At 39.5% G+C, this 22,822-nt stretch overlaps 1 protein-coding gene across 3 annotated transcripts in view; it reads right to left on the bottom strand.

Moving 5' to 3' along the window:
* Positions 1-11,593: 11,593 nt before the first annotated feature.
* Positions 11,594-22,822, bottom strand: part of efna3b (ephrin-A3b) — an 83,595-nt gene continuing 72,366 nt past the window's right edge. For all 3 annotated transcript variants that reach the window (XM_058084031.1, XM_058084032.1, XM_058084034.1), the window contains one exon: positions 11,594-17,465. In XM_058084031.1, coding sequence (XP_057940014.1) covers positions 17,347-17,465 — 119 coding nt within the window. In that variant the 3' untranslated portion in view covers positions 11,594-17,346. The remainder of the gene's footprint in view (positions 17,466-22,822) is intronic.

Here is a 22,822-nt window from a genome sequence, read left to right as displayed (position 1 = left end):
AGCATTAATTGTACAAAATGTAATTTATTTTTAATGAAATCAGAATATTTAAAAAAAAATTGTCATCTAATAAGAAAGAGTTGACATTTTATGAGAAATGTCATTTTAGTAGCATAAAATTAAAATATTAAAGAATTGTAACATAAGAAACAAACTACAAAACATTTGCAGCTTGCTGTTTTATTTTTCTTGCTCCAGACAAATTCCAAAAATTTTATTTTACAAAAAAAAAGCAAAAAAAAAACCCCAACAAGAATAAAAATGGAAATGTCAGCATTAATTGTTCAAAATATAATTCTTTTTGAATGAAATCAGAATGTTAAAAAAAATTGTCATCTAATAGGAATCAGTCATTTTAGTAGCATAACATTAAAGAAATGTAATATTAGAAACAAACTACATAAGATACATAAGATAATAAATTAATAGCCTAGTTCTATACTTATGTAGCATTATTTGCGTACTATAATTGTAAACTATTACTCCTTAATGCAGAGGTGTCCAAAGTGCAGCCCCAGGGCCATTAATGGTCCATAGCTGTTTTTTTTTTTTTTTTTTAAATTAAAACAGACCGGTTGGAATAGGTGCTGATTCTGGAAGATCTGGAAAACTGTTGTTGCGGGTTATTGTGTGTAGTCCACAATTCAATACAAAGGGCCCAAAATGAGCATAACCGATCCGCTTTAACAATAACACAACAAATCATTTTTGTTGAATGACAAGTAGGCCTATGGAGATCTATTTTTAATGTTCCTTTAGCAAAGGTGTGATGAAAAAAGCGTTAAAGATGGCTGTCCATGATCGAAGTTTGAAAACGAGCTTTGTGCTTGAATGTGAAACATTATGTAAAGATGATTAGAAAATGTGGCATTGTAACTCCTGCAGAAGTCGCTAGCTACAATCCCATTTTGGGAGCGTACAAAGGGCCCAGATGTGACAGACAAGAGTGATACAGATCAGCATAATCCACGTATTCATTTAAATGGGGAGTTTAAGATGATTTTGGGTACGTTTTGAGGCGTTCTGGGAGGCGCCAGCTTGGGGACGCATGGAGCCACGGCGGCGCTAAGCCAATGTTGATTTGTAATTACATGAGATAAGAAGATGACTGGAGGTTTAGAGCATGTCTTGTCTAAATGAGAGAGGTTATTTGTGTGCTGGGAGGTGGAGGGGGCACGGGACCAGACACTCATTTTACAAGCTTAGGCCACCACGGCTAGATCGGGGTCACGGGCGGATCCTTGCCTTCCACGCGTGTGCTTGCATGTGCCGACGGGCACACGTGCAGTGGAGCGCACAAACGCAGACAACGTGCACGCACATAACGCCGAGGTGTTTTGTTCATCAGGTCCTCCTTATTTCAAGCCCAATGAAGGTGCGGGCGTGTGTGTGGACGTGTGTGTGGACGTGTGTGTGGACGTGTGTGTGCATGCTCCAGATGGCTCCACTTTGGATTTGATTAGCAATTATCATTACAGTTGAGGCAACCCATGAGGTGTCAAAGCAGATTAAACTTCAAGAAGACGCAGCAGACAGAGCGATTTTTTTATCTGAATTGAAAATAAATAAATGGGCTCTGACTCAGACTCAGCCACCCCCCACCCCCAAAAGAGTCACGTGGGCTCGTATAAACAATAATAAACAAACAAGTCAAACAACAAACACGCAACAAACTAACATGTAAACTGAAAAACCAACCAAGCAACCAACAATCTGACAAAGCCAACAACAAACAACCCAACCAACCAACTAACCAACTAACCAAAACAACAAATGGCAACCAACCAAAAGATCAACCAACCAACCAAAACAACAAATGGCAACCAACCAAAAGATCAACCATTCAACCAACCAACTAAAACAACAAATGGCAACCAACCAAAAGATCAACCAACCAACCAACCAGCCAAAACAACAAATGGCAACCAACCAAAAGATCAACCAACCAACCAACCAACCAACCAACCAACCAAAACAACAAATGGCAACAACCAAAAGATCAACCAACCAACCAAAACAACAAATGGCAACAAACCGAAAGATCAACCATCCAACCAACCAACCGATCAACCAACCTATCAACCAACCAAAAGATCAACCATCCAACCAACCAACCAACCGACCAACCAACCAACCGATCAACCAACCAACCGATCAACCAACCTATCAACCAACCAAAAGATCAACCATCCAACCAACCAACCAACCAACCAACCAACCAACCAACCAACCAACCAACCAACCAACCAACCAAAAGATCAACCAACCAAAACAACAAATGGCAACCAACCAAAAGATCAACCAACCAACCAACCAACCAACCAACCAAAACAACAAATGACAAACAACCAAACAATCAACCAACCAGTCATCGAACAATAACAGCACTCAACTAACCAACCAAGGAATAATCCCCAGGCCACTGGACTGTTCAGGGTTCGATGCCAATGACCTGGATAAATAAGAATATTCACTAGCATACGGGTTTATTCCCATGGAATTGGGCACCTTGGAAACCCCTGGACTAAACAAACAAAAGGACCAAGCAACTCAACCAATGAACGACCAACTAAGGAATAAAACCGACAGACTAGTCAACAAAACGACCAGCCAAGCGACTCAATGTAGCAACCAACCGATGTTTGTCATTCATAATACTTTCAATAGTTTTATTGACCGTGAGCCTGACACAATTCAACGGCAAAGTCATTGTGGGTCAGGTGAGGAGAAAAAACAAAGTTCATCCCATCACAAAACACCCGTCTGCCCACCAATGTCTTAACCAATGCCTGCTGTGTTATTATTAAACCACTCCGCCCACATCCACATCCACTCCACGCGACAGGCTGTTATTTCTTTCCTCATTAATTCCTTGATTTGGTTCAAGCAGTACCCGGCGACTTGCGACACGCTCACAGCTTGTGTGTGGCGGCCAGACGGCTCAGCTGTTTGTGTCGGAGTAACCCGGCGCTTTAAGGACTCCAGTGGAATGCGAGTGGGAACCACTTTACACAGAAGAAATCTAAAATGCAGACCATCTAAGCAGGACCTAAAAGTAGCGCAAATGAGGCGCTGGAGAGATTAAGAGGAAATCTAGGGACAGTCCGACATGTAGACATAACACCATATGCCGTGCAGGCCCATTATCCACCACTTCAGACCAGGTGGCACTTGTGTGCACCCGTGGATTATCAGTGGGCTGCACCGTTAAGCCTTTTATTTTGCTCCTCGGCCACCAATGAGATGACGGGGCATTTCACTACGCCTCGTATGTCAAGTACATGGGTGCCCGAGATGTGGCCTGCTTGGGTCTCCGTGAATATGGCAGTATCCAAAATATGGCAGTATCCAAAATATGTATCCAAACAACCTAACCAACCAACTAACCAAAACAACAAAGGGCAACCAACTAACCAAAAGATCATATGGCAGTATCCAAAATATGGCAGTATCCAAAATATGGCAGTATCCAAAATATGTATCCAAACAACCTAACCAACCAACTAACCAACCAACCAAAAGAACAAATGGCAACCAACCAACCAATCAACCAACCAACCAACCAACCAACCAACCAACCAACCAACCAAAAGATCATATGGCAGTATCCAAAATATGTATCCAAACAACCTAACCAACCAACTAACCAACCAACCAAGAGAACAAATGGCAACCAACCAAAAAATCAACCAACCAACCAACCAACAGATCATATGGCAGTATCCAAAATATGGCAGTATCCAAAATATGTATCCAAACAACCTAACCAACTAACTAACCAACCAACGAAAACAACAAATGGCAACCAACCAAAAGATCAACCAACCAACCAAAAGATCATATGGCAGTATCCAAAATATGTCAGTATCCAAAATATGTATTCAAACAACCTAACCAACCAACTAACCAACCAACCAAAACAACAAATGGCAACCAACCAAAAGATCAACCAAGCAACCAAAAGATCATGTGGCAGTATCCGAAATATGGCAGTATCCAAAATATGTATCCAAACAACCTTACCAACCAACTAACTAACCAACCAACCAAAACAACAAATGGCAACCAACCAAAAGATCAACCAACCAACCAAAAGATCATATGGCAGTATCCAAAATATGTCAGTATCCAAAGTATGTATCAAAACAACCTAACCAACCAACTAACCGACCAACCAAAACAACAAATGGCAACCAACCAAAAGATCAACCAACCAACCAACCAACCAAAAGATCATATGGCAGTATCCAAAATATGGCAGTATCCAAAATATGTATCCAAACAACCTAACCAACTAACCAACCAACCACCCAAAACAATGAGATGACGGGACATTTCACTACGCCTCATATGCCAAGTACATGGGTGGCAGTATCCAAAATATGGCAGTAACCAAAATATGGCAGCATCCAAATGTTCTCAGAAGCCCACCAAACAGCTCCCACGCCTGGATTGGTGTTTGTGCCAAATAATGGTCCTATAAAAGGATAGCAGGCACATCCGTGGAGGTCAGGGTGTGGATCATCCGCACGTGCGGAAGGCGCCATCACAGTGGGAGGGTGACGCATGACAAAAACAACACCCCAAACCTGTTTGCGGTCGCGTGTGCACTTGGCTTTTTGTTTTTCTCCAGCGCAGCCGTACGTAACGACAAAACGTGCAGCGCGGCCTGTGACAAAGATGGAGGCCACGGGAAGTTGAGGCTGCGTGGGTTCCATGTGCTAAACGGGCACGCATTCACGCCGTCTGCGCTGACTCAGGCAAGACTGACGGATTTACACCATGACACTCATCAGGCCTGTCACATCACTTATACTGGGAATTCTGGGAAGGTTTACATAACTCATACCACCTCACCTGACACACCGGGTGTGTAATTTTTGTCATTTTTACAAATATTTCTGCTATTATTCTGTAATTTTTTTGTTTGTGTCTCATAACATTACAACTTAAAAAAATGTAAACCAAACAAATAAATATTAATTAATATTATGACTTCATTCTCCTAATATTTTGTGAAATTACTACTATTTTTTGCTGTTGTTTGTTTAGTTTTCTTATATTTTGACAATGTCAATAAATGTCAATAATAATAAAAATAATAATAATACACTATCGTCGCTAATATACACCACTCCAAAAAGTGCCCCTCGCCCCCGCACATTTAACATTAACAGCCCTGCAAATTCACAAATTATTAATAAAAAGAAATATTATTTTATTTTTAGAAAAGATGCTAGTTGGTAATAACGCATAAAAATGTGATAGCTAAAATGCTAACATGCTGCCCCAAACTGCCGTACGAAAAATAGGAACAAGTAAAAAAACTAAAGTTGTTGTGTTGCCTGATTGTTGCCACCGCCTTTGAGCAAATCCAGCAAAACGGCTCATCCAGGTTGATGGTTTGAAGCCCAGATATTCCCACACACGGGCTTTTTCCCTCCTAATTTTACCCACGTTACCTTGTATCACACCTCATGAGTCGACGCTAGTCTGCTGTGTTTATGCTAGCGGCCCGCATCCCCTCACAAGGACAAAGAGACAATACGACTGACAGGAGGGTTCACTCTGTTTAAAAACGAGCGTGAATCTTCTTTGCGTGAGTTTATTTTTTCTGGAGTTTCTGATTTTTTCTGGACGTCACGTTTTAATCTCGTGACACGCCCACTCTTTTTCCCGCCATTACTTTAAAAGTAGCGTCATAACGAGACCTCTGTTGTTTGCTAACTTGTTACCAATCCAATTCACACTATGTATGTGAGTGACAGGATGAAAAGCTCTGACTCACGTACACCCGGACTCACCTTTTGTTGAGATTTTTCCTGAGGAAAAAAAAAAATCTTATATTTGTGTCAAAGCCGCATTCAGGTTAAAGCCAATCCCGTGTGCTTTAGTCTAAAGTCCTGATTGATTTGTTTCTTGTTCTTTCTTTATCTGACACCAAGCGTGCTCTTAAAGGGCCGGAAACGTCAGGGAGAAAAGATAATGGACTCCCCGCGCCACTGATAGAGATCTGTACACCGCCTCTTGCTGTACAGTTGAAACCTCTGAAGAATGTAAGACCCAGGAAGCGATGCTGCGTGAATCTAAGATGGCGATTCGGGACTAATATCGGAGGCGAGGGGGTTCGTTTAAAAAAACGGAGCAGATCGGCCACCGGGATTAATCAATTAGATCTAAAAGGTATTATGTTGATCTGATAAGATCTCCTCAAGACCTCCACCGGTTCTCCACAAACCTGTTTCTAGAAGACGGAGCGTGTTTAAACGTGTAGAGCGTCGCTTTTTTCATCGAAAACGAGGATCAGGGTTGACGTTTCATTGACCATAACTGGTTATTGTCCATAACTGGCGGGAGGATTGCATTGCACCGATTCTATGACACGTCTGCATCGGACGTGCATGTTCCCATGCGGAAGCAAGCTTATTGGGGACTTTGTGCATTATCTTTCATTATTCTATTATGAAAGGTGGCGGTTATTATCAATAACTGGCGGGAGGATTGCATTGCACCAATTCTATGACACATTTACATCGGACATGCATGTTCCCATGCGGAAGCAAGCTTATTGGGGACTTTGTGCATTATCTTTCATTATTCTATTATGAAAGGTGGCGGTTATCGTAAATAACTGGCAGGGGGATTGCATTGCACCATTTGTATGATACGTCGACATCGGACGTGCATGTTCCCATGCGCAAGCAAGCTTATTGGGGACTTTGTGCATTATCTTTCATTATTCTATTATGAAAGGTGGCGGTTATCGTAAATAACTGGCAGGGGGATTGCATTGCACCAATTGTATGATACGTCGACATCGGACGTGCATGTTCCCATGCGCAAGCAAGCTTACTGGGGACTTTGTGCATTATCTTTCATTATTCTATTATGAAAGGTGGCGGTTATGGTCAATAACTGGCAGGGGGATTGCATTGCACCAATTGTATGATACGTCGACATCGGACGTGCATGTTCCCATGCGCAAGCAAGCTTATTGGGGACTTTGTGCATTATCTTTCATTATTCTATTATGAAAGGTGGCGGTTATCGTAAATAACTGGCAGGGGGATTGCATTGCACCAATTGTATGATACGTCGACATCGGACGTGCATGTTCCCATGCGCAAGCAAGCTTACTGGGGACTTTGTGCATTATCTTTCATTATTCTATTATGAAAGGTGGCGGTTATGGTCAATAACTGGTGGGAGGTGTGATCGCATTAATCGAGTAACACGCAGAATGTAATATAGATAGAATATGGAGCGTGTTTAAACGTGTAGAGCGTCGCTTTTTTCATCGAAAACGAGGGTCAGGGTTGACTTTTTATTGGGTTCCGGTTTCTTGGTAAAGTTTGAACGACCATATTCATGTTTGAGTTCCATTTCCTGGCTTTCGAAGCGAATCGTTCATCGGCACGCTGTATTAAAATATGACGGCAATGTCAAAGTACACTCTGTCCGAGCGCGTTATGCGGAATAAATATAACCCTCCCATCTGTTGGTACAGTCCAGATGCTGTCTCAGAAATAGGAGGATTAGAGCTAAACTTAGAGCAAGCGGGATGTGTGACGAAGTGGGGGGAGGCGGGGGGGTCAGTGACTAGCATAAATCTGAGGGCAACTGACAGCGTCAAAGCAGCCAATGTCAAAAAAAAACAACAACAACTGGAGAGCGACTGCGTGAAGATGAATCCATCCAGAAGAGGAACGAGCTGTCAGAGGGAAGGGAAAAGGAAAATGTCCAAAGAGTGGAAGACGGAGAGCGGACAGGAGGGAAATTTGTCACGGTCGACTCCGCGACTCTATCAGTGGAGATAAAGTCGAAAGGGAAACACATCCACTCTCTTGTGGAGTCCACCATAACTCTTCTAGTCCCGACCTCCAAACCCTACAATGATGGATGAAACCATAGTTCTTTGATTAGCGGGCAAATGTTGGCATTGCATGAGTTAGGATTTGGACCGGCACGGTGTGATACGCCAAGTGGAGCTGTGTCAGTGCACGTAAACCCTGGGTGATTTCCTAATAATACCCAAGGACTCGACAAAGGGCATTCATTCATCTTGTCCGAGGTGATTATGGAGAAATAACAGAACCTCTGCCAAAGCCGAACAATCTGATTGCGGAACGGCGCCAAACTGTTTGCCTTTATAGATTTGGCCACTTCCTGCCGCTGTCTGAATTTTGTAAAACAGGATTATGGTATTACTCACATGGAGAAAAACATAAAAAACTCATTACGACTTGTACAAAGTGGAGGATGTCTTTTATAACTGGTGGGAGGAGATATTGTATTTGTTGATACAAAAGAAATTTGCGCTGGTACACGAGTGAATGTACCTTGGACTTTGTGTTTGTGGCTGCTTTTGTATTTCCTTGTATGTCTATTGTGCAAGGTGGCGGTTATCGTCAATAACTGGCGGGAGGAGTCCTTGCAATTGTAAAATCCAATTGTATGACACGTCTACATTGGACGTGCATGTTCACATGCAAGCAAGCATATTGGGGACTTTGTGCATTATCTTTCATTATTCTATTATGAAAGGTGGCGGTTATCGTCCATAACTGGCGGGAGGAGTCCTTGCACCGATTCTATGACACGTCGGATGTGCATGTTCCCATGCGCAAGCAAGCATATTGTGGACTTAGTGCATTATCTTTCATTATTCTATTATGAAAGGTGTCGGTTATCGTGCATAACTGGCAGGAGGATTGCATTGCACCAATTCTATGACACGCCTGCATCGGACGTGCATGTTCACATGCGCAAGCAAGCATATTGTGGACTTTGTTCATTATCTTTCATTATTCTATTATGAAAGGTGCCGGTTATCGTCTATAACTGGCGGGAGGAGTCCTTGCACCGATTGTATGACACGTCTGCATCGGACGTGCATGTTCACATGCGCAAGCAAGCATATTGTGGACTTTGTGCATTATCTTTCATTATTCTTTTATGAAAGATGGTGGTTATCGTCCATGACTGGCAGGAGGATTGCATTGCACCAATTCTATGACACGTCTACATTGGACGTGCATGTTCAAATACGCAAGCAAGCTTATTGGGGACTTTGTGCATTATCTTTAATTATTCTATTATGAAAGGTGGCGGTTATGGTCAATAACTGGTGGGAGGTGTGATTGCAATAATCAAGTAACACATAGAATGTGTCATAGACTTTGATTTATGTATTATTTCCTGTTTGGATAACAAAGAATGGCATCCTTTGCTTTACTTTTATTGTGCAAAGTGGGAGTTATCATTGATAACCGGTGGGATTATTCCGTGCGCCGTGACCGTGTGGATTATTTCCACATTCCACATTCATTTCTATTATTATCTCCTTCCAACCTGATGACAGCCTTTTTTTTATTATTAAAAAAACATTATTCCATGGTTGCAACGTGATCCGGGGGACTTCACCTTCTGCTTGGCCATCCTCTTTTTCGCGGGAACAGCAACAACACAAACATACGTGTGTGTGTGTGTGTGCCCATGATGACAACATACGTGTGCATACACTGTGACGCAGCCCACCTTATGCTGTCGTCGGGTGGGAGGCCTTCTCATAAATCATAAAAACAGATTCGCTCACGTGGGCGGCATCGTTATTCAAGTCGGGGCCATGAGGCCGGGCAGGAGGGCTTCCCCGACCCAAAAGTCATGGCTGTCATCACGACGCTGACAAAGTGTCATAGATGCTGGGGTGTGTTAGTGTAGATTATTCACACCATATGTGCACGGATAAAACACATAGCGGACTCCACTGAGTGGAAAGCAGATTCAAATTGAAATTAACCTTTTCTATGCAAGACATTGACTTATATTCACTCAGACTGAATAGCTGTTACATCATGTTTTCGGCGTTCTTTGTGGCAGCATTCTCTGTCCGTGTGGTGAGAAAAAAACCCTAAAACGGTTATATCATAACCCGATAAAGTCAATATGTCCGTCTAATCCCACTGACTGTAGTTACACAATGCCCATTGTGACTTGAGATTTATGTAGTGTTCGGATTACAACAGAGACCTGGACCTCTGCTCGCAGAACAGCGCTACTGGGTGGTCATTTGTGGGTACTGCAGTTCCACATAAAAAAACAAAAAAGGTTTTTCTTCTTTTCTTTAAATGCTTACAAATTTAAAAAAACACTTTAAAGTAAGTAAAGTAATTATTTCTTAAAATTATATTGAGCAAATAAATATAATTATATAAATTAAACAGACATTAAAAAAACATATGAAAATAATACCAAAATAATAATAATACATTGCATTTGCTTTAATAAATTAAACAATAAAAATATATTATTTTAAATTATGTATAATAAAAAATTATCACATAATTAATGTAATAAATGTTAAAAAATAAATAAAAAAATTAAAAATTTACTTTTTGATAATTCAACAATAAAAAGAACTCAATAGGAAATGACAATAAACATATAATTTCACAAGTAATATAATTAGTACATTTAAAGAAATATATTAAGAATCATATAAAATAGTATAAAATAATATATATTATAAAAATAATGCTATAATAAATATTACATTATATTCTTCCTGACTGATACTAATGAACTCAATACACATAGAAATATGCCTAATGATATTAATGATTAATAATAAATATGACACTTTTTACTCATTTAACAATTAGAGTCACCTTAAAGTCCTTCTGGCTGAAAATGAATATATAATTTATTTTTCTAATACATTTTTAAGACTAACGCTATTATATAAATAATGACATCATGAATATGAAATGACCTTCCCCTAACAATTAATAACCGAGGACATGTTTTCAACGCCTGCTTTCTGGATTCTGCTTACCATAATGGCGGCCAAACCCGCACTGGGTATTATAATACAGGAAGTGGATGCCGATCAACATTCCTGTTTTTACTCGAGACGATTTGGTTTACATGCACTCAGTTAAAGTCAAAGTTAGCATAGTGAGAATACTAAGTAGTAAAACTTAGCTAACTTAGCTAACGCTTTGTTATTTTTTTATTGACAGCTCCTCCACAAAATAAGCACCTCTGCACTCCCACGGAAAGTTGTGTGCGGCAGCGAAACGCATCCAAGTAGCAACATTTAAACTAAACTAATGAAAAGTCAACATTTGAAGGTGACATTGATCTTCATCTTCATCTTCAATAAAAGAGGCGGAGACATGTGTTGTTAAAAGTAGGCTTGGTATTATTTAGCTATCATGGTTAGAACCTCTGTTACCGTTTGTTGTTGTTGTTTTTTTTTTTTTTTTACATTTGAAGTCATTCCAGTCCAAAGGTAAACATGGTTGGAATTGTTGCTTCCAACCCAAGTAAATGCTTTTGTTTTCGCCACACTCCTTGTCACATGCACACACACACACGCACAAACGCACACACACACACACACACAGTCTTTCGTGTTCGATTTCTTAAGTGCAACTTCTTAAAGATTTACCCCCCCCAACCCCAACACACACACCTGTAGCCATACATACACCTGGGCTGGATGACAAACTGCATTGTGCTGTGAGACTATACAATCCATATACTTTACTACTCCATAGAGTTGTGCTTCTGTATATACTGTATGTAGTACTTTTATACAAAGGTGATTGCAAAGGCCACATTCTTTTTTTTTTTTTTTTTTTTTTTTTACAGCTAAAAGCAGACTATCATGTAAAAAAAAAAAAAAAATGCTTAGTCTTCAATCCGGAATCCTTATTTAGAATACCAACAAATGGGAAATACAGTGGAACCTCAAAGGTTGCAGTACAAAATATGAAAAGTACTCCTCCAAATATAACAAACAATACATCACAACAACCGCAAGGTCATACAGTCAATGCAATGTGATGATAACCATAGAACCAGATGCTCAGTCACATGATAAAGGCTTATGGAGTTACATGTGTCATATGATGATAACCATAGAACCGGATGCTCAGTCACATTATAAAGGCTTATGGAGTTACATGTGTCATATGATGATAACCATAGAACCGGATGCACGGAACATGAGTCTCTGTCCTGGTTGCTAAGCACGACTGGCGGCGAAATCATGATGTCACCGTGGCGTCTACAGCATCAACTTCACGTTTTGCTTTTTATTTGGCTTTTCAGTGACATATCATAACACATTCTACTTCTCGTGGTTTGCTTTTTATTTGGCTTTTTTTAAATGGAGGGTCTTGAAAAAAGACCAACATGTTACTGAAAACCGTAGAGTGAATAACGGCTTTGTGATGGTCGTAGTTTGACACTGGAACTGATAAAGCTTGTTTGACATTCATTTCCTACAGGGAGAAAATTTTCCCATAAAAGTTTCCCATATTTTTACTACTTCCGTGGAAAAAACAACATATCTGGCAACATTTGGAAGGATACCAGACATTTTCCAGGAAATAAAAGGTAAATGCGGGGAAATGAGGGAGATTTGCTCTTTCCATCAGGATTTCAACTACAGTATATTTCTGGTGGAAAACCATAATTTTCCGCATTTTCAGAAAAATTGGGAAAAATATTCAGCAATTATTTTCCATTAAATCACAATTTGCCATGTTTCCCTCATTTCCGAAAAAATTCCCTTAACGAGGAATTAAGGGACATTTTTCGGAAAATATGGGAAATTGTGGTTAATTTCAACCATAATTCCCGCTGGAAGAATAATTTTCCTTATTTTCTGTTGAACAGCAATTTCCCATATTTTCCCTCATGTTTCTTAATTTTCCTTATTTTGACCATTAAGGGAAAATAATATCAGAATTATGGTAAAAAAAAATTATGATGGACAATTCAATTATTAAGGGAAAGTAATGAGTGGAAAATGGGGAAATTATTTTCCGAAAAATTTCCCATATTTTCTCAGATTTTCTGCAAAATAAAGTCTTATGTTCCAGAGACCAAGACCAGAATTTCCCAGGATAATGATCAGAATTCTGTTGCCAACATCGCCATCATTTTTACCGTAATTATGGCGATAGCTGGACATTTTTCAGAATTTAATGGAAAATTTTTTGCACTCATTATTTTCCTTTAATAATTTCATTTTCCATTTTTCATTCAGAAGCATCATTCTGTTGCCAACATCGCCATCATTTTGACCGTAATTATGGCGATAGCTGGACATTTTTCTGAATTTAATGGAAAATTTTTTGCACTCATTAATTTCTTTTAATAATTTCATTTTCCATTTTTCATTCAGAAGCATAATTCTGTTGCCAACATCGCCATCATTTTTACCGTAATTATGGCGATAGCTGGACATTTTTCAGAATTTAATGGAAATTTTTTTGCACTCATTATTTTCCTTTAATAATTTCATTTTCCATTTTTCATTCAGAAGCATAATTCTGTTGCCAACATCGCCATCATTTTGACCGTAATTATGGCGATAGCTGGACATTTTTCAGAATTTAATGGAAAATTTTTTGCACTCATTATTTTCCTTTAATAATTTAATTTCCCATTTTTCATTCAGAAGCATAATTCTGTTGCCAACATCGCCATCATTTTTACCGTAAATATGGCGATAGCTGGACATTTTTCTGAATTTAATGGAAAATTTTTTGCACTCATTATTTTCCTTTAATAATTTAATTTCCCATTTTTCATTCAGAAGCATAATTCTGTTGCCAACATCGCCATCATTTTGACCGTAATTATGGCGATAGCTGGACATTTTTCAGAATTTAATGGAAAATTTTTTGCACTCATTATTTTCCTTTAATAATTTCATTTTCCATTTTTCATTCAGAAGCATAATTCTGTTGCCAACATCGCCATCATTTTGACCGTAATTATGGCGATAGCTGGACATTTTTCTGAATTTAATGGAAAATTTTTTGCACTCATTAATTTCTTTTAATAATTTCATTTTCCATTTTTCATTCAGAAGCATAATTCTGTTGCCAACATCGCCATCATTTTGACCGTAATTATGGCGATAGCTGGACATTTTTCAGAATTTAATGGAAAATTTTTTGCACTCATTATTTTCCTTTAATAATTTCATTTGCCATTTTTCATTCAGAAGCATAATTCTGTTGCCAACATCGCCATCATTTTTACCGTAATTATGGCGATAGCTGGACATTTTTCAGAATTTAATGGATATTTTTTTGCACTCATTATTTTCTTTAATAATTTCATTTTCCCTTTTTCATTCAGAAGCATAATTCTGTTGCCAACATCGCCATCATTTTGACTGTAATTATGGCGATAGCTGGACATTTTTCAGAATTTAATGGATATTTTTTTGCACTCATTATTTTCTTTAATAATTTCATTTTCCCTTTTTCATTCAGAAGCATAATTCTGTTGCCAACATCGCCATCATTTTTACCGTAAATATGGCGATAGCTGGACATTTTTCTGAATTTAATGGAAATTTTTTTGCACTCATTATTTTCCTTTAATAATTTCATTTCCCATTTTTCATTCAGAAGCATCATTCTGGTGGAAGGCCGGAATTTCCCGTATTTTCCAAACGTAAATGTTGCCAGATCAAGTTTTGTCCTGAAACGGATTGCGTTCGGCCTTAGAGGTCCCACTGTAATCCCGCCTACGGAACCCAGTGACTGTACAGGAAGTTCGGAGTCGGATGCAAAAAAGAAAAGCTCCAAAAGGAAGATGATATCCAAGGTTTGCTAAGCAGTCAGCCCAAGTGGAAACATGGCTCCGTGTTTTTCATCACCACTAACAAAGTCACATCACAGCAAAGGAATAGAAAAAAAACCCAAAGCTACACTGAAGGACACTGAGATTCAAGTTTGTATAAAACAAACAAACACTTTCATTACATCGGAAAACACCCAAATGTTCATTCGCCGTCCAGTCTGACAGTCTCTCTGATTTACACCGGCGCTCGAACGCCTCACGTGCCGCAATCAGAGCATCCCAAGTTTTGAGTCCGTGGCGGGCTGGCAGGGGAAACCACGGTGAAAGAAGGTGCTAGTTGCCATGGAAACGCTCGGCTTTAAGCAGCTACAGGAGTGGCGGCGTGTCCTTTGGCTTGACATGACCTCTCCTCGGTGGGTTACCGGTAGTTGGGGGTGGTGGTGGTGGGTGGATGCTGGGTGCTGGGTGCCGTTTTATCATTGGAAAGATGCGAAGCAGGGGTGGGGAACCTTTTGGCTACAATATTTTTCCACGTCAAGTCCTTCCAGACGACCATTAAAAAGTGAAATATTAAATTGGGCGTCCTCGTGTTTGACATGATGGGATGTTTTTCTTTCTTTGGGGAAACTTTGGTACATTTTTCACATGAAATATGCTAAAAGCTACAATATGAGTTGATTATATGAGAAGATTTGTGATATTGGCGCAATACTACTAAGATGACGTTATTTATCCTTATAATATTCTGAGTTTATTTTTGTAAAATTGTGACCTTTTTTTCTCTTCACATTTTGAATTTCTTCTCGTAAAAATACAACAATTTTTTCAATTTTTGCTATATATTTTTTGTTTTAATTTCCAACTATTTCACCTTATTCTTGCAATTAGGACTTTATTGCCATAATATGTTGATGTTATTATCGTACGTTTATTCTTGTAAACTTTTTATATGTATATTTATATATTTTTATTCTCGTAATTTTTCCTCTGTTTTTTTGTATTTTTCAACTATTTCAACTTATACATTTTCTAGCAATTATTAATAATTATTTATTCCCGTAATATTCTCACTTGATTCTCATACATTTCCTCTTTTTCTTAATATTTTGACTTTATTTTTGTAAAAAAAATAAAAATTCTCATTAGAATATAACTTTTTTTCTCTGTATATTTTTACTTTATTCTTGGAAGATAATTCTCGTAAAATTGCAACTTTTTTTTTCTGTTAGCATATGATTTTTTGTGTATTTTGTTTCGTATATTTTGACTTTATTCCCAAAAAGTATTCAAGTATTTTCCAACTATTTCCACTTCTGTCTTGTAAATTGTCTTCTTGCAATTAATTATGACTTTATTCCCATAATATTTGGACTTAATTCTCATGAATTTTTTCATGTAAAATACAAAATTTTTCTTGTAATATTTTGACTATATTCTCATAAAATTGCAACATTTTTTCTTGTTAGAATACGACTTTTATCTCTGTATATTTTGACTTTATTCTGGTAAATTCTCTTAAATGTTCCCAAGTATTTCTGCTTTAAATTTTCTTCTCATAATTATAACTTTATTCCAATAATATTTTGACTTTATTCTCATAATATTCTAGATAATATCCCATACCTAAATTTCAACGTTATGCTCCCACTATTCCAACACTATTTTTAATTTTATTCCAATAATATTTTGACTTTATTTTCATAAAACTTTTTTTTACTTTTTTTCTCGTTAGAATATGATTTTATTGTCATGAACTGTATGCTAGGATGTCTTTCAAAGATTTTCCAACACAACACGTAGGGGGCGCTACTGATAAAATTGACATATTTGTAAGCCGCATATAGGACGACATGATTAAATGTGGTGTGCATTTGAAGCACCGGGCCCCAGGTTGCCCACCCCTGCTACGTTTCCAGGCTGTCGGTATCTTTTTTAAACACGCTCACGCACACACTCTCACACAAGCGGACACAAGAGAAAAACGGACGATGAGATTGGCGGAGCACGGCGGCGGCGGCGCCGCGGGCCTCCTTCATCGCCTCCTCGTCCTCCCGCTGGAGTGCGCTCCACGAGGAGGGCGGTATTGCTGAGTGTGCACATGCAAAAGGGAAGCCGCGGTGCGCGTCGTTAACCTCGCTCGCCGACGGCCGTTTTGCTCATTTAAATGCTTGAAAGGCTTCAAACTTCATCAAGGACGTGCTGCAGACGGACGCTTGAAGTTGAAAGCAGGGTGGGCGGGCGTCGTGTTGTGTCGCGTCGCATCGTGTCGCATGGCGTCGCGTCAATCAACTTTCTCATCTCCTCGCAAATAAACTCCCAAAGGAAAAAAAAAAGAAAAATCACTTCTGCAGAAATCCATTCCATTCAGCTGACTTGAGTTCCCGCCGTTTGCTATGGCAACCAGCCCGCAGGAAGTGGAACAGCCAATCAGATTCAGAAGAAAGTCCTCAAAATGCGTGTGGGGGGGGGGGGTCGAATGTGGGTTTTTTTTTTCTTCTTTTTCTACAACGTCAGTCTAATGTTGCCACTTTTATAAATGCTTCATGTGGCTTGCATGATTCAATTCACACACACACACACACACACACACACACACACACACACACACACACACACGCACACACACACACACACACACACACACACACACACCGTCCTCACTGTCCCGTCCGCTGATACCATACACGCTCCAAAAGGCTAGTCGGCATGGTGATGCTGATGTGATGGCCGTTGCTAGGAGACGAAGAGCGCGGCCAGCAGCAGCATGGTGACGGTGAGCAGCAGGCGATCCCGACTCGGGCTGCTTCCGCTCACGCTCTTCTCCAGCTTGGGGACAGAAGGGTTAAATTCATCTGGAAGGGGGGGGGACAGAGGAAAGAACAAGGATTACTTCCATGATGAAATATATATCGGCATATTCGGCACAATCCATATGCATCACTGCAAGGAAGTGGCACAGTGTGATTTTTGCTAATCAATCAAAAAATAATTTAATTTAATTTAATTTAATTTAATTTAATTTAATTTAATTTAATTTAATTTAATTTAATTTAATTTAATTTAATTTAATTTAATTTAATTTAATTTAATTTAATTTAATTTAATTTTATTTAATTTTATTTAATTATGCATATTAATTCCATTACTGGAATTTAATTCTTATTTAATTCTTATTTTAAGTCTTAATTATTATTAAGTCTTATTTTTTTTGCATGCTTACGTTGCAGCTTAGGTTTCGGATCATCTAACAAAATGTAAATATTAGTCAGCACAATTCATGCTTCCATTCATCACAGCAAGCCTTCCAGGTCCAGGCGCCAGACCATCACACTACCACCACCGTATTTTACTGTTGCTAGGATGTTGTTTAAGTTGCTTTCAGCTGGAGGTCACCAACAAATGGTCTCCTCCAGCACAATTCACGCTTTCCACGTCTTCCAGGTCCCGAAGCAGCAAAAAAGCCGCAGACCATCACACTACCTCCACCATATTTTACTGTTGTTATGATGTTGTACAAGTTGCTTTCAGCTTGAGGTCACCAACAGATGGCTGGACATTCTCCTCCAGCACAATTCACGCTTCCATTGATCACAGCAAGCCTTCCAGGTCCAGGCTCCAGACCATCACACTACCACCACCATATTTTACTGTTGCTATGATGTTGTTTAAGTTGCTTTCATCTGGAAGTCACCAACAGATGGTTGGACATCCTCCTTCAGCACAATTCATGCTTCCATTCATGACAGCAAGTCGTTCAGGTCCAGGCTCCAGACCATCACACTACCACCACCATATGTTACTGTTGTTATGATGTTGTTTAAGTTGCTTTCAGCTTAGGGTCACCAACAGATGGTCTCCTCCAGCACAATTCATGCTTTCGTTCATCGCAGCAAAAAAGCTGCAGACCATCACACTACCTCCACCATATTTTACTGTTGCTAGGATGTTGTTTAAGTTGCTTTCAGCTTGAGGTCACCAACAGATGCTCGGACATCCTCCTTCAGCACAATTAATGCTTCCATTCATGACAGCAAGTCGTTCAGGTCCAGGCCCCAGACCATCACACTACCACCACCATATTTCACTGATGTTATGATGTTGTTTTTTCTGAAATGCGTCGTTACTTTAAAGCCAGATGTAAAGGGACGCACACCTTCCAAAAAGTTCAGGCCCATAAACTGCGTCCGATGATCCACCGTGCAGGACTACATGACCACCAACATCATGAAGATGTTGACAAAAAGACTTAATATTTAGGACCGGAATGTAAATATCAATAACAATGCATCGGTTCAAGTCCGTTTCAAACTGTAAAGGACTAAATAGACACTTTTTCTACACACTTTATGTACCAACACCGTGATCTGCCGTGATAATTAATTTTTATAAAAATATCTCATAGTGGGGGCTTTAAAAAGACTCATTGACAGCACTAGTTATTACCTGAAGTCATTAGGAAAATAATCTGACATTTTGGCTGTCATTCCATATCCGCAGGGTATTGGGTATCATTTTTCAAAGGTTTTCACTGCAAAGTTGTGTCAACACTTTCCCTGCACGTCCACCTTGTTGGCATTCGGAAAGAAAGCCAACGCAATTTGAGGTAAATATGAAGTATGAGTTTGTTGGTAGGAAGGAGATCCAGCGAGCCAATGACGACTTTGTTTGCCGTCTAGACGAGATGTTATTAACCTCAACATCTGCTCCGTTTTCTCTTTGTCTGCCATGACGCTTGCGTCTAGACGCTTAAGCACCATTAGAAAGCGTTAGCATGTCAGGGGCTGCGAGAACGGCAACATTTCTGTCTTTCATTCTATAAATTCAATGCATCACAGCTTTGTGGCAAGAAGCAAAAGCTGTAAAATAATAAAAATAAGTACTAATATTTCTAGGACTATGCCATATAATAATAATAACGAATATAACAATGAATGAAAAATGTTTAGGCGACCTCATTGACCTTTTTAAAACCCCAGGACTCCATGAGTGGAAAACCAAAATCTTGGCATCATTATCCTTGAATGGAGCTTCACGTTGTGCAGGGGTGTCAAATGGCAAATGTTGCTTAAGGCCCTCAGAAGGTCATGAGTGGCTTTTTCAACATGACTCCATCCTGCGTCTTATCATCTAAATCAGGGGTGGGCAAACTTTTTGACTCGCGGGCCGCATTGATATAACAAAATTTCCGGGGGGGGGCAGACTATATATTTTACACGTAACAGTCCACCTGGTATTATTGTATCTGTAAAATTGTCATGCAATCTGCTATTATTATTTATTATTTTATATTTATATTTAAATATTTTAAAAATAATAAAATATTATAATAATTAAAATAAAATTAAAATAATAATTATTATATTATTATTATGTAAAATATGCAAATATAACAATATTATTATATATACTTAATATAATAATTAGCATTAATATAATAATCATAATAGTTATAATAATAATAATATAATAATTATTATTTTAATTTTTATTATTATTATGTGCTTGTGTCTCTTTTTTCAGGAGCACTTTGTAAACAACAGACCATGTCAAAAAACGAAATTGATAAAACCATCAAAAGGTTGGCTCAGGCCATGATGCCAGGTTGTATGTTGAGTTTAAATGAAATACTTTGGAAAGATTGGGCGGGCCGTATTCAAACACTTGGCGGGCCGGATGTGGCCCCCGGGCCGTAGTTTGCCCACCCCTGATCTAAATCCTCCGTGAAGCCATCTTCATCACCTGAAGCGACATTCCCGCAAGCTTCCCGGGAACGCGAGACGTTCTATACAGGTGTGCCTAATGAAGTGGCCAGTTTAACGAAGGCAGACTGCAAGGGAGTGACGCACACCGTCGTCATAAAGCCCCCATTGTTCCCGTACGGTGATGTGTTTACTGTCAGACACACACACACACACACCTGGTGAGGTCCATGAGGTCCTGGTCTAGGCCGGTCCTGTTATCATGACACACACGTGTGGTCGGACACGCCTTCTGACCCCGTAATGAGAGGAGATCAGACATAAGACGCATAAACATTCATTCATTCATTCATTTTCTACCGCTTTTCCTCACGAGGGTCGCAGGGAGGTGCTGGAGCCTATCCCAGCTGTCTTCGGGCGTAAGGCGGGGTACACCCTGGACTGGTGGCCAGCCAATCACAGGGCACATATAGACAAACAACCATTCACACTCACATTCATACCTATTCAGACAATTTGGAGTGGCTAATTAACCTAGCATGTTTTTTGGAATGTGGGAGGAAACCGGAGTACCCGGAGAAAACCCACGCATGCACGGGGAGAACATGCAAACTCCACACAGAGATGGCCGAGGGTGGGATTGAACCCTGGTCTCCTAGCTGTGAGGTCTGCGCGCTAACCCCTAGACCACCGTGCCGCCCGCATAAACATTATTCTTATTATTATTCTCATGGCTGAAAACGAAGGGATGCTGTTGGGATGCTAACCAGGCTAGCGGGATGCTAACCAGGCTAGCGTGATGCTAACCAGGCTAGCGCAGTTTAAATGCTTTGACCGCTCCACACGTGGCCAGAGCGCCACCGAGACTGACGTAGGAATGCGGTCTGAAAGACAGCAAACAGCGCCGTCTCGCACAACTGGTTGTGGAGCGCACACACACACACACACACACAGACACACACACACACAGACACACACACACACACCCCATGCTCTCTAAACACATAATTACTGTCAGACACCAGGTGACATTCTCTGCTGTTCTCCGAGCTAAAATAACAAACAAAAAAAAAAAACAGGTCGTTTGTGTCAAAGGTTCTCCGACAGCTGAAGGCACTGCTGTCATGTTGAGATCTTCAATGTCTGCAAGAAGATGCTGTCCATGTGGACTTTAGGGCTCCTCGCTTTATCATAAGGTACACAAAAATACTGTCGGTACTGAGGAACTCATGACGGGAGCACATACGTTTAGAGTAGTTACTGAAGGACTCAGGAAAGACTAATGAGGAACCAATGAAGAACTAATGACTAAGGCACATACATTTAGAGTAGTTACTGAAGGATTCAGGAAAAACTAATGAGGACCTGATGAGTAGTTACTGAGGAAATAATTAGGAATTAGTAACTACTCTGAGGAATAAATGAAGGACTAATGACTAAGGCACATACATTTAGAGTAGTTACTGAGGAACCAATGAAGAACTAATGACTAAGGCACATATGTACATTTAGAGTAGTTACTGAGGAACTAATGACAGAAGCACATACGTTTAGAGTAGTTACTGAAGAACTCAGCAAAAAACTAATGAGGACCTGATGAGTAGTTACTGAGCAACTAATGAAGAACTAATGACTAAGGCACAGGCATTTAGAGTAGTTACTGAGGAACCAATGAAGAACTAATGTCTAAGGCACAGGCATTTAGAGTAGTTACTGAGGAACTCATGACGGAAGCACATACGTTTAGAGCAGTTACTGAAGAACTCGTGAAAAACTAATGAGGAACTCATGAAGAACTAATGACTAAGGCACAGACATTTAGAGTAGTTACTGAGGAACTCATGACGGAAGCACATACGTTTAGAGTAGTTACTGAAGAACTCATGAAAAACTAATGAGGACCTGATGAGAAGTTACTGACAAACATAAGCACATAAATTCAGAGTAGTTACTGAGGAACTAATGAAAAACTAATGATTAAGGCACAGACATTTAGAGTAGTTACTGAGGAACTAATGAGGAACTAATGACTAAGGCACAGACATTTAGAGTAGTTACTGAGGACCTAATGACTAAGGCACAGACATTTAGAGTAGTTACTGAGGAGCCAATGAAGAACTAATGACTAAGTCACAGACATTTAGAGTAGTTACTGAGGAACCAATGAGGAACTAATGACTAAGGCACAGACATTTAGAGTAGTTACTGAGGAACCAATGAAGAACTAATGACTAAGGCACAGACATTTAGAGTAGTTACTGAGGAACTCATGACGGAAACACATACGTTTAGAGTAGTTACTGAAGAACCCATGAAAAACTAATGAGGACCTGATGAGCAGTTACTGACAAACATAAGCACATAAATTCAGAGTAGTTACTGAAGAACCAATGAATAACTAATGACTAAGGCACATACAGTTAGAGTAGTTACTGAGGAACTAATGACGGAAGCACATACGTTTAGAGTAGTTACTGAGGAACTCAGCAAAAACTAATGAGGACCTGATG

Source organism: Doryrhamphus excisus, chromosome 10 (genome assembly GCF_030265055.1).
Source record: "Doryrhamphus excisus isolate RoL2022-K1 chromosome 10, RoL_Dexc_1.0, whole genome shotgun sequence".
NCBI classification, from domain to species: Eukaryota; Metazoa; Chordata; class Actinopteri; order Syngnathiformes; family Syngnathidae; genus Doryrhamphus; species Doryrhamphus excisus.
Note: the sequence above shows the minus strand (reverse complement) of the source record. Positions and strands in the feature narration are given on the sequence as shown.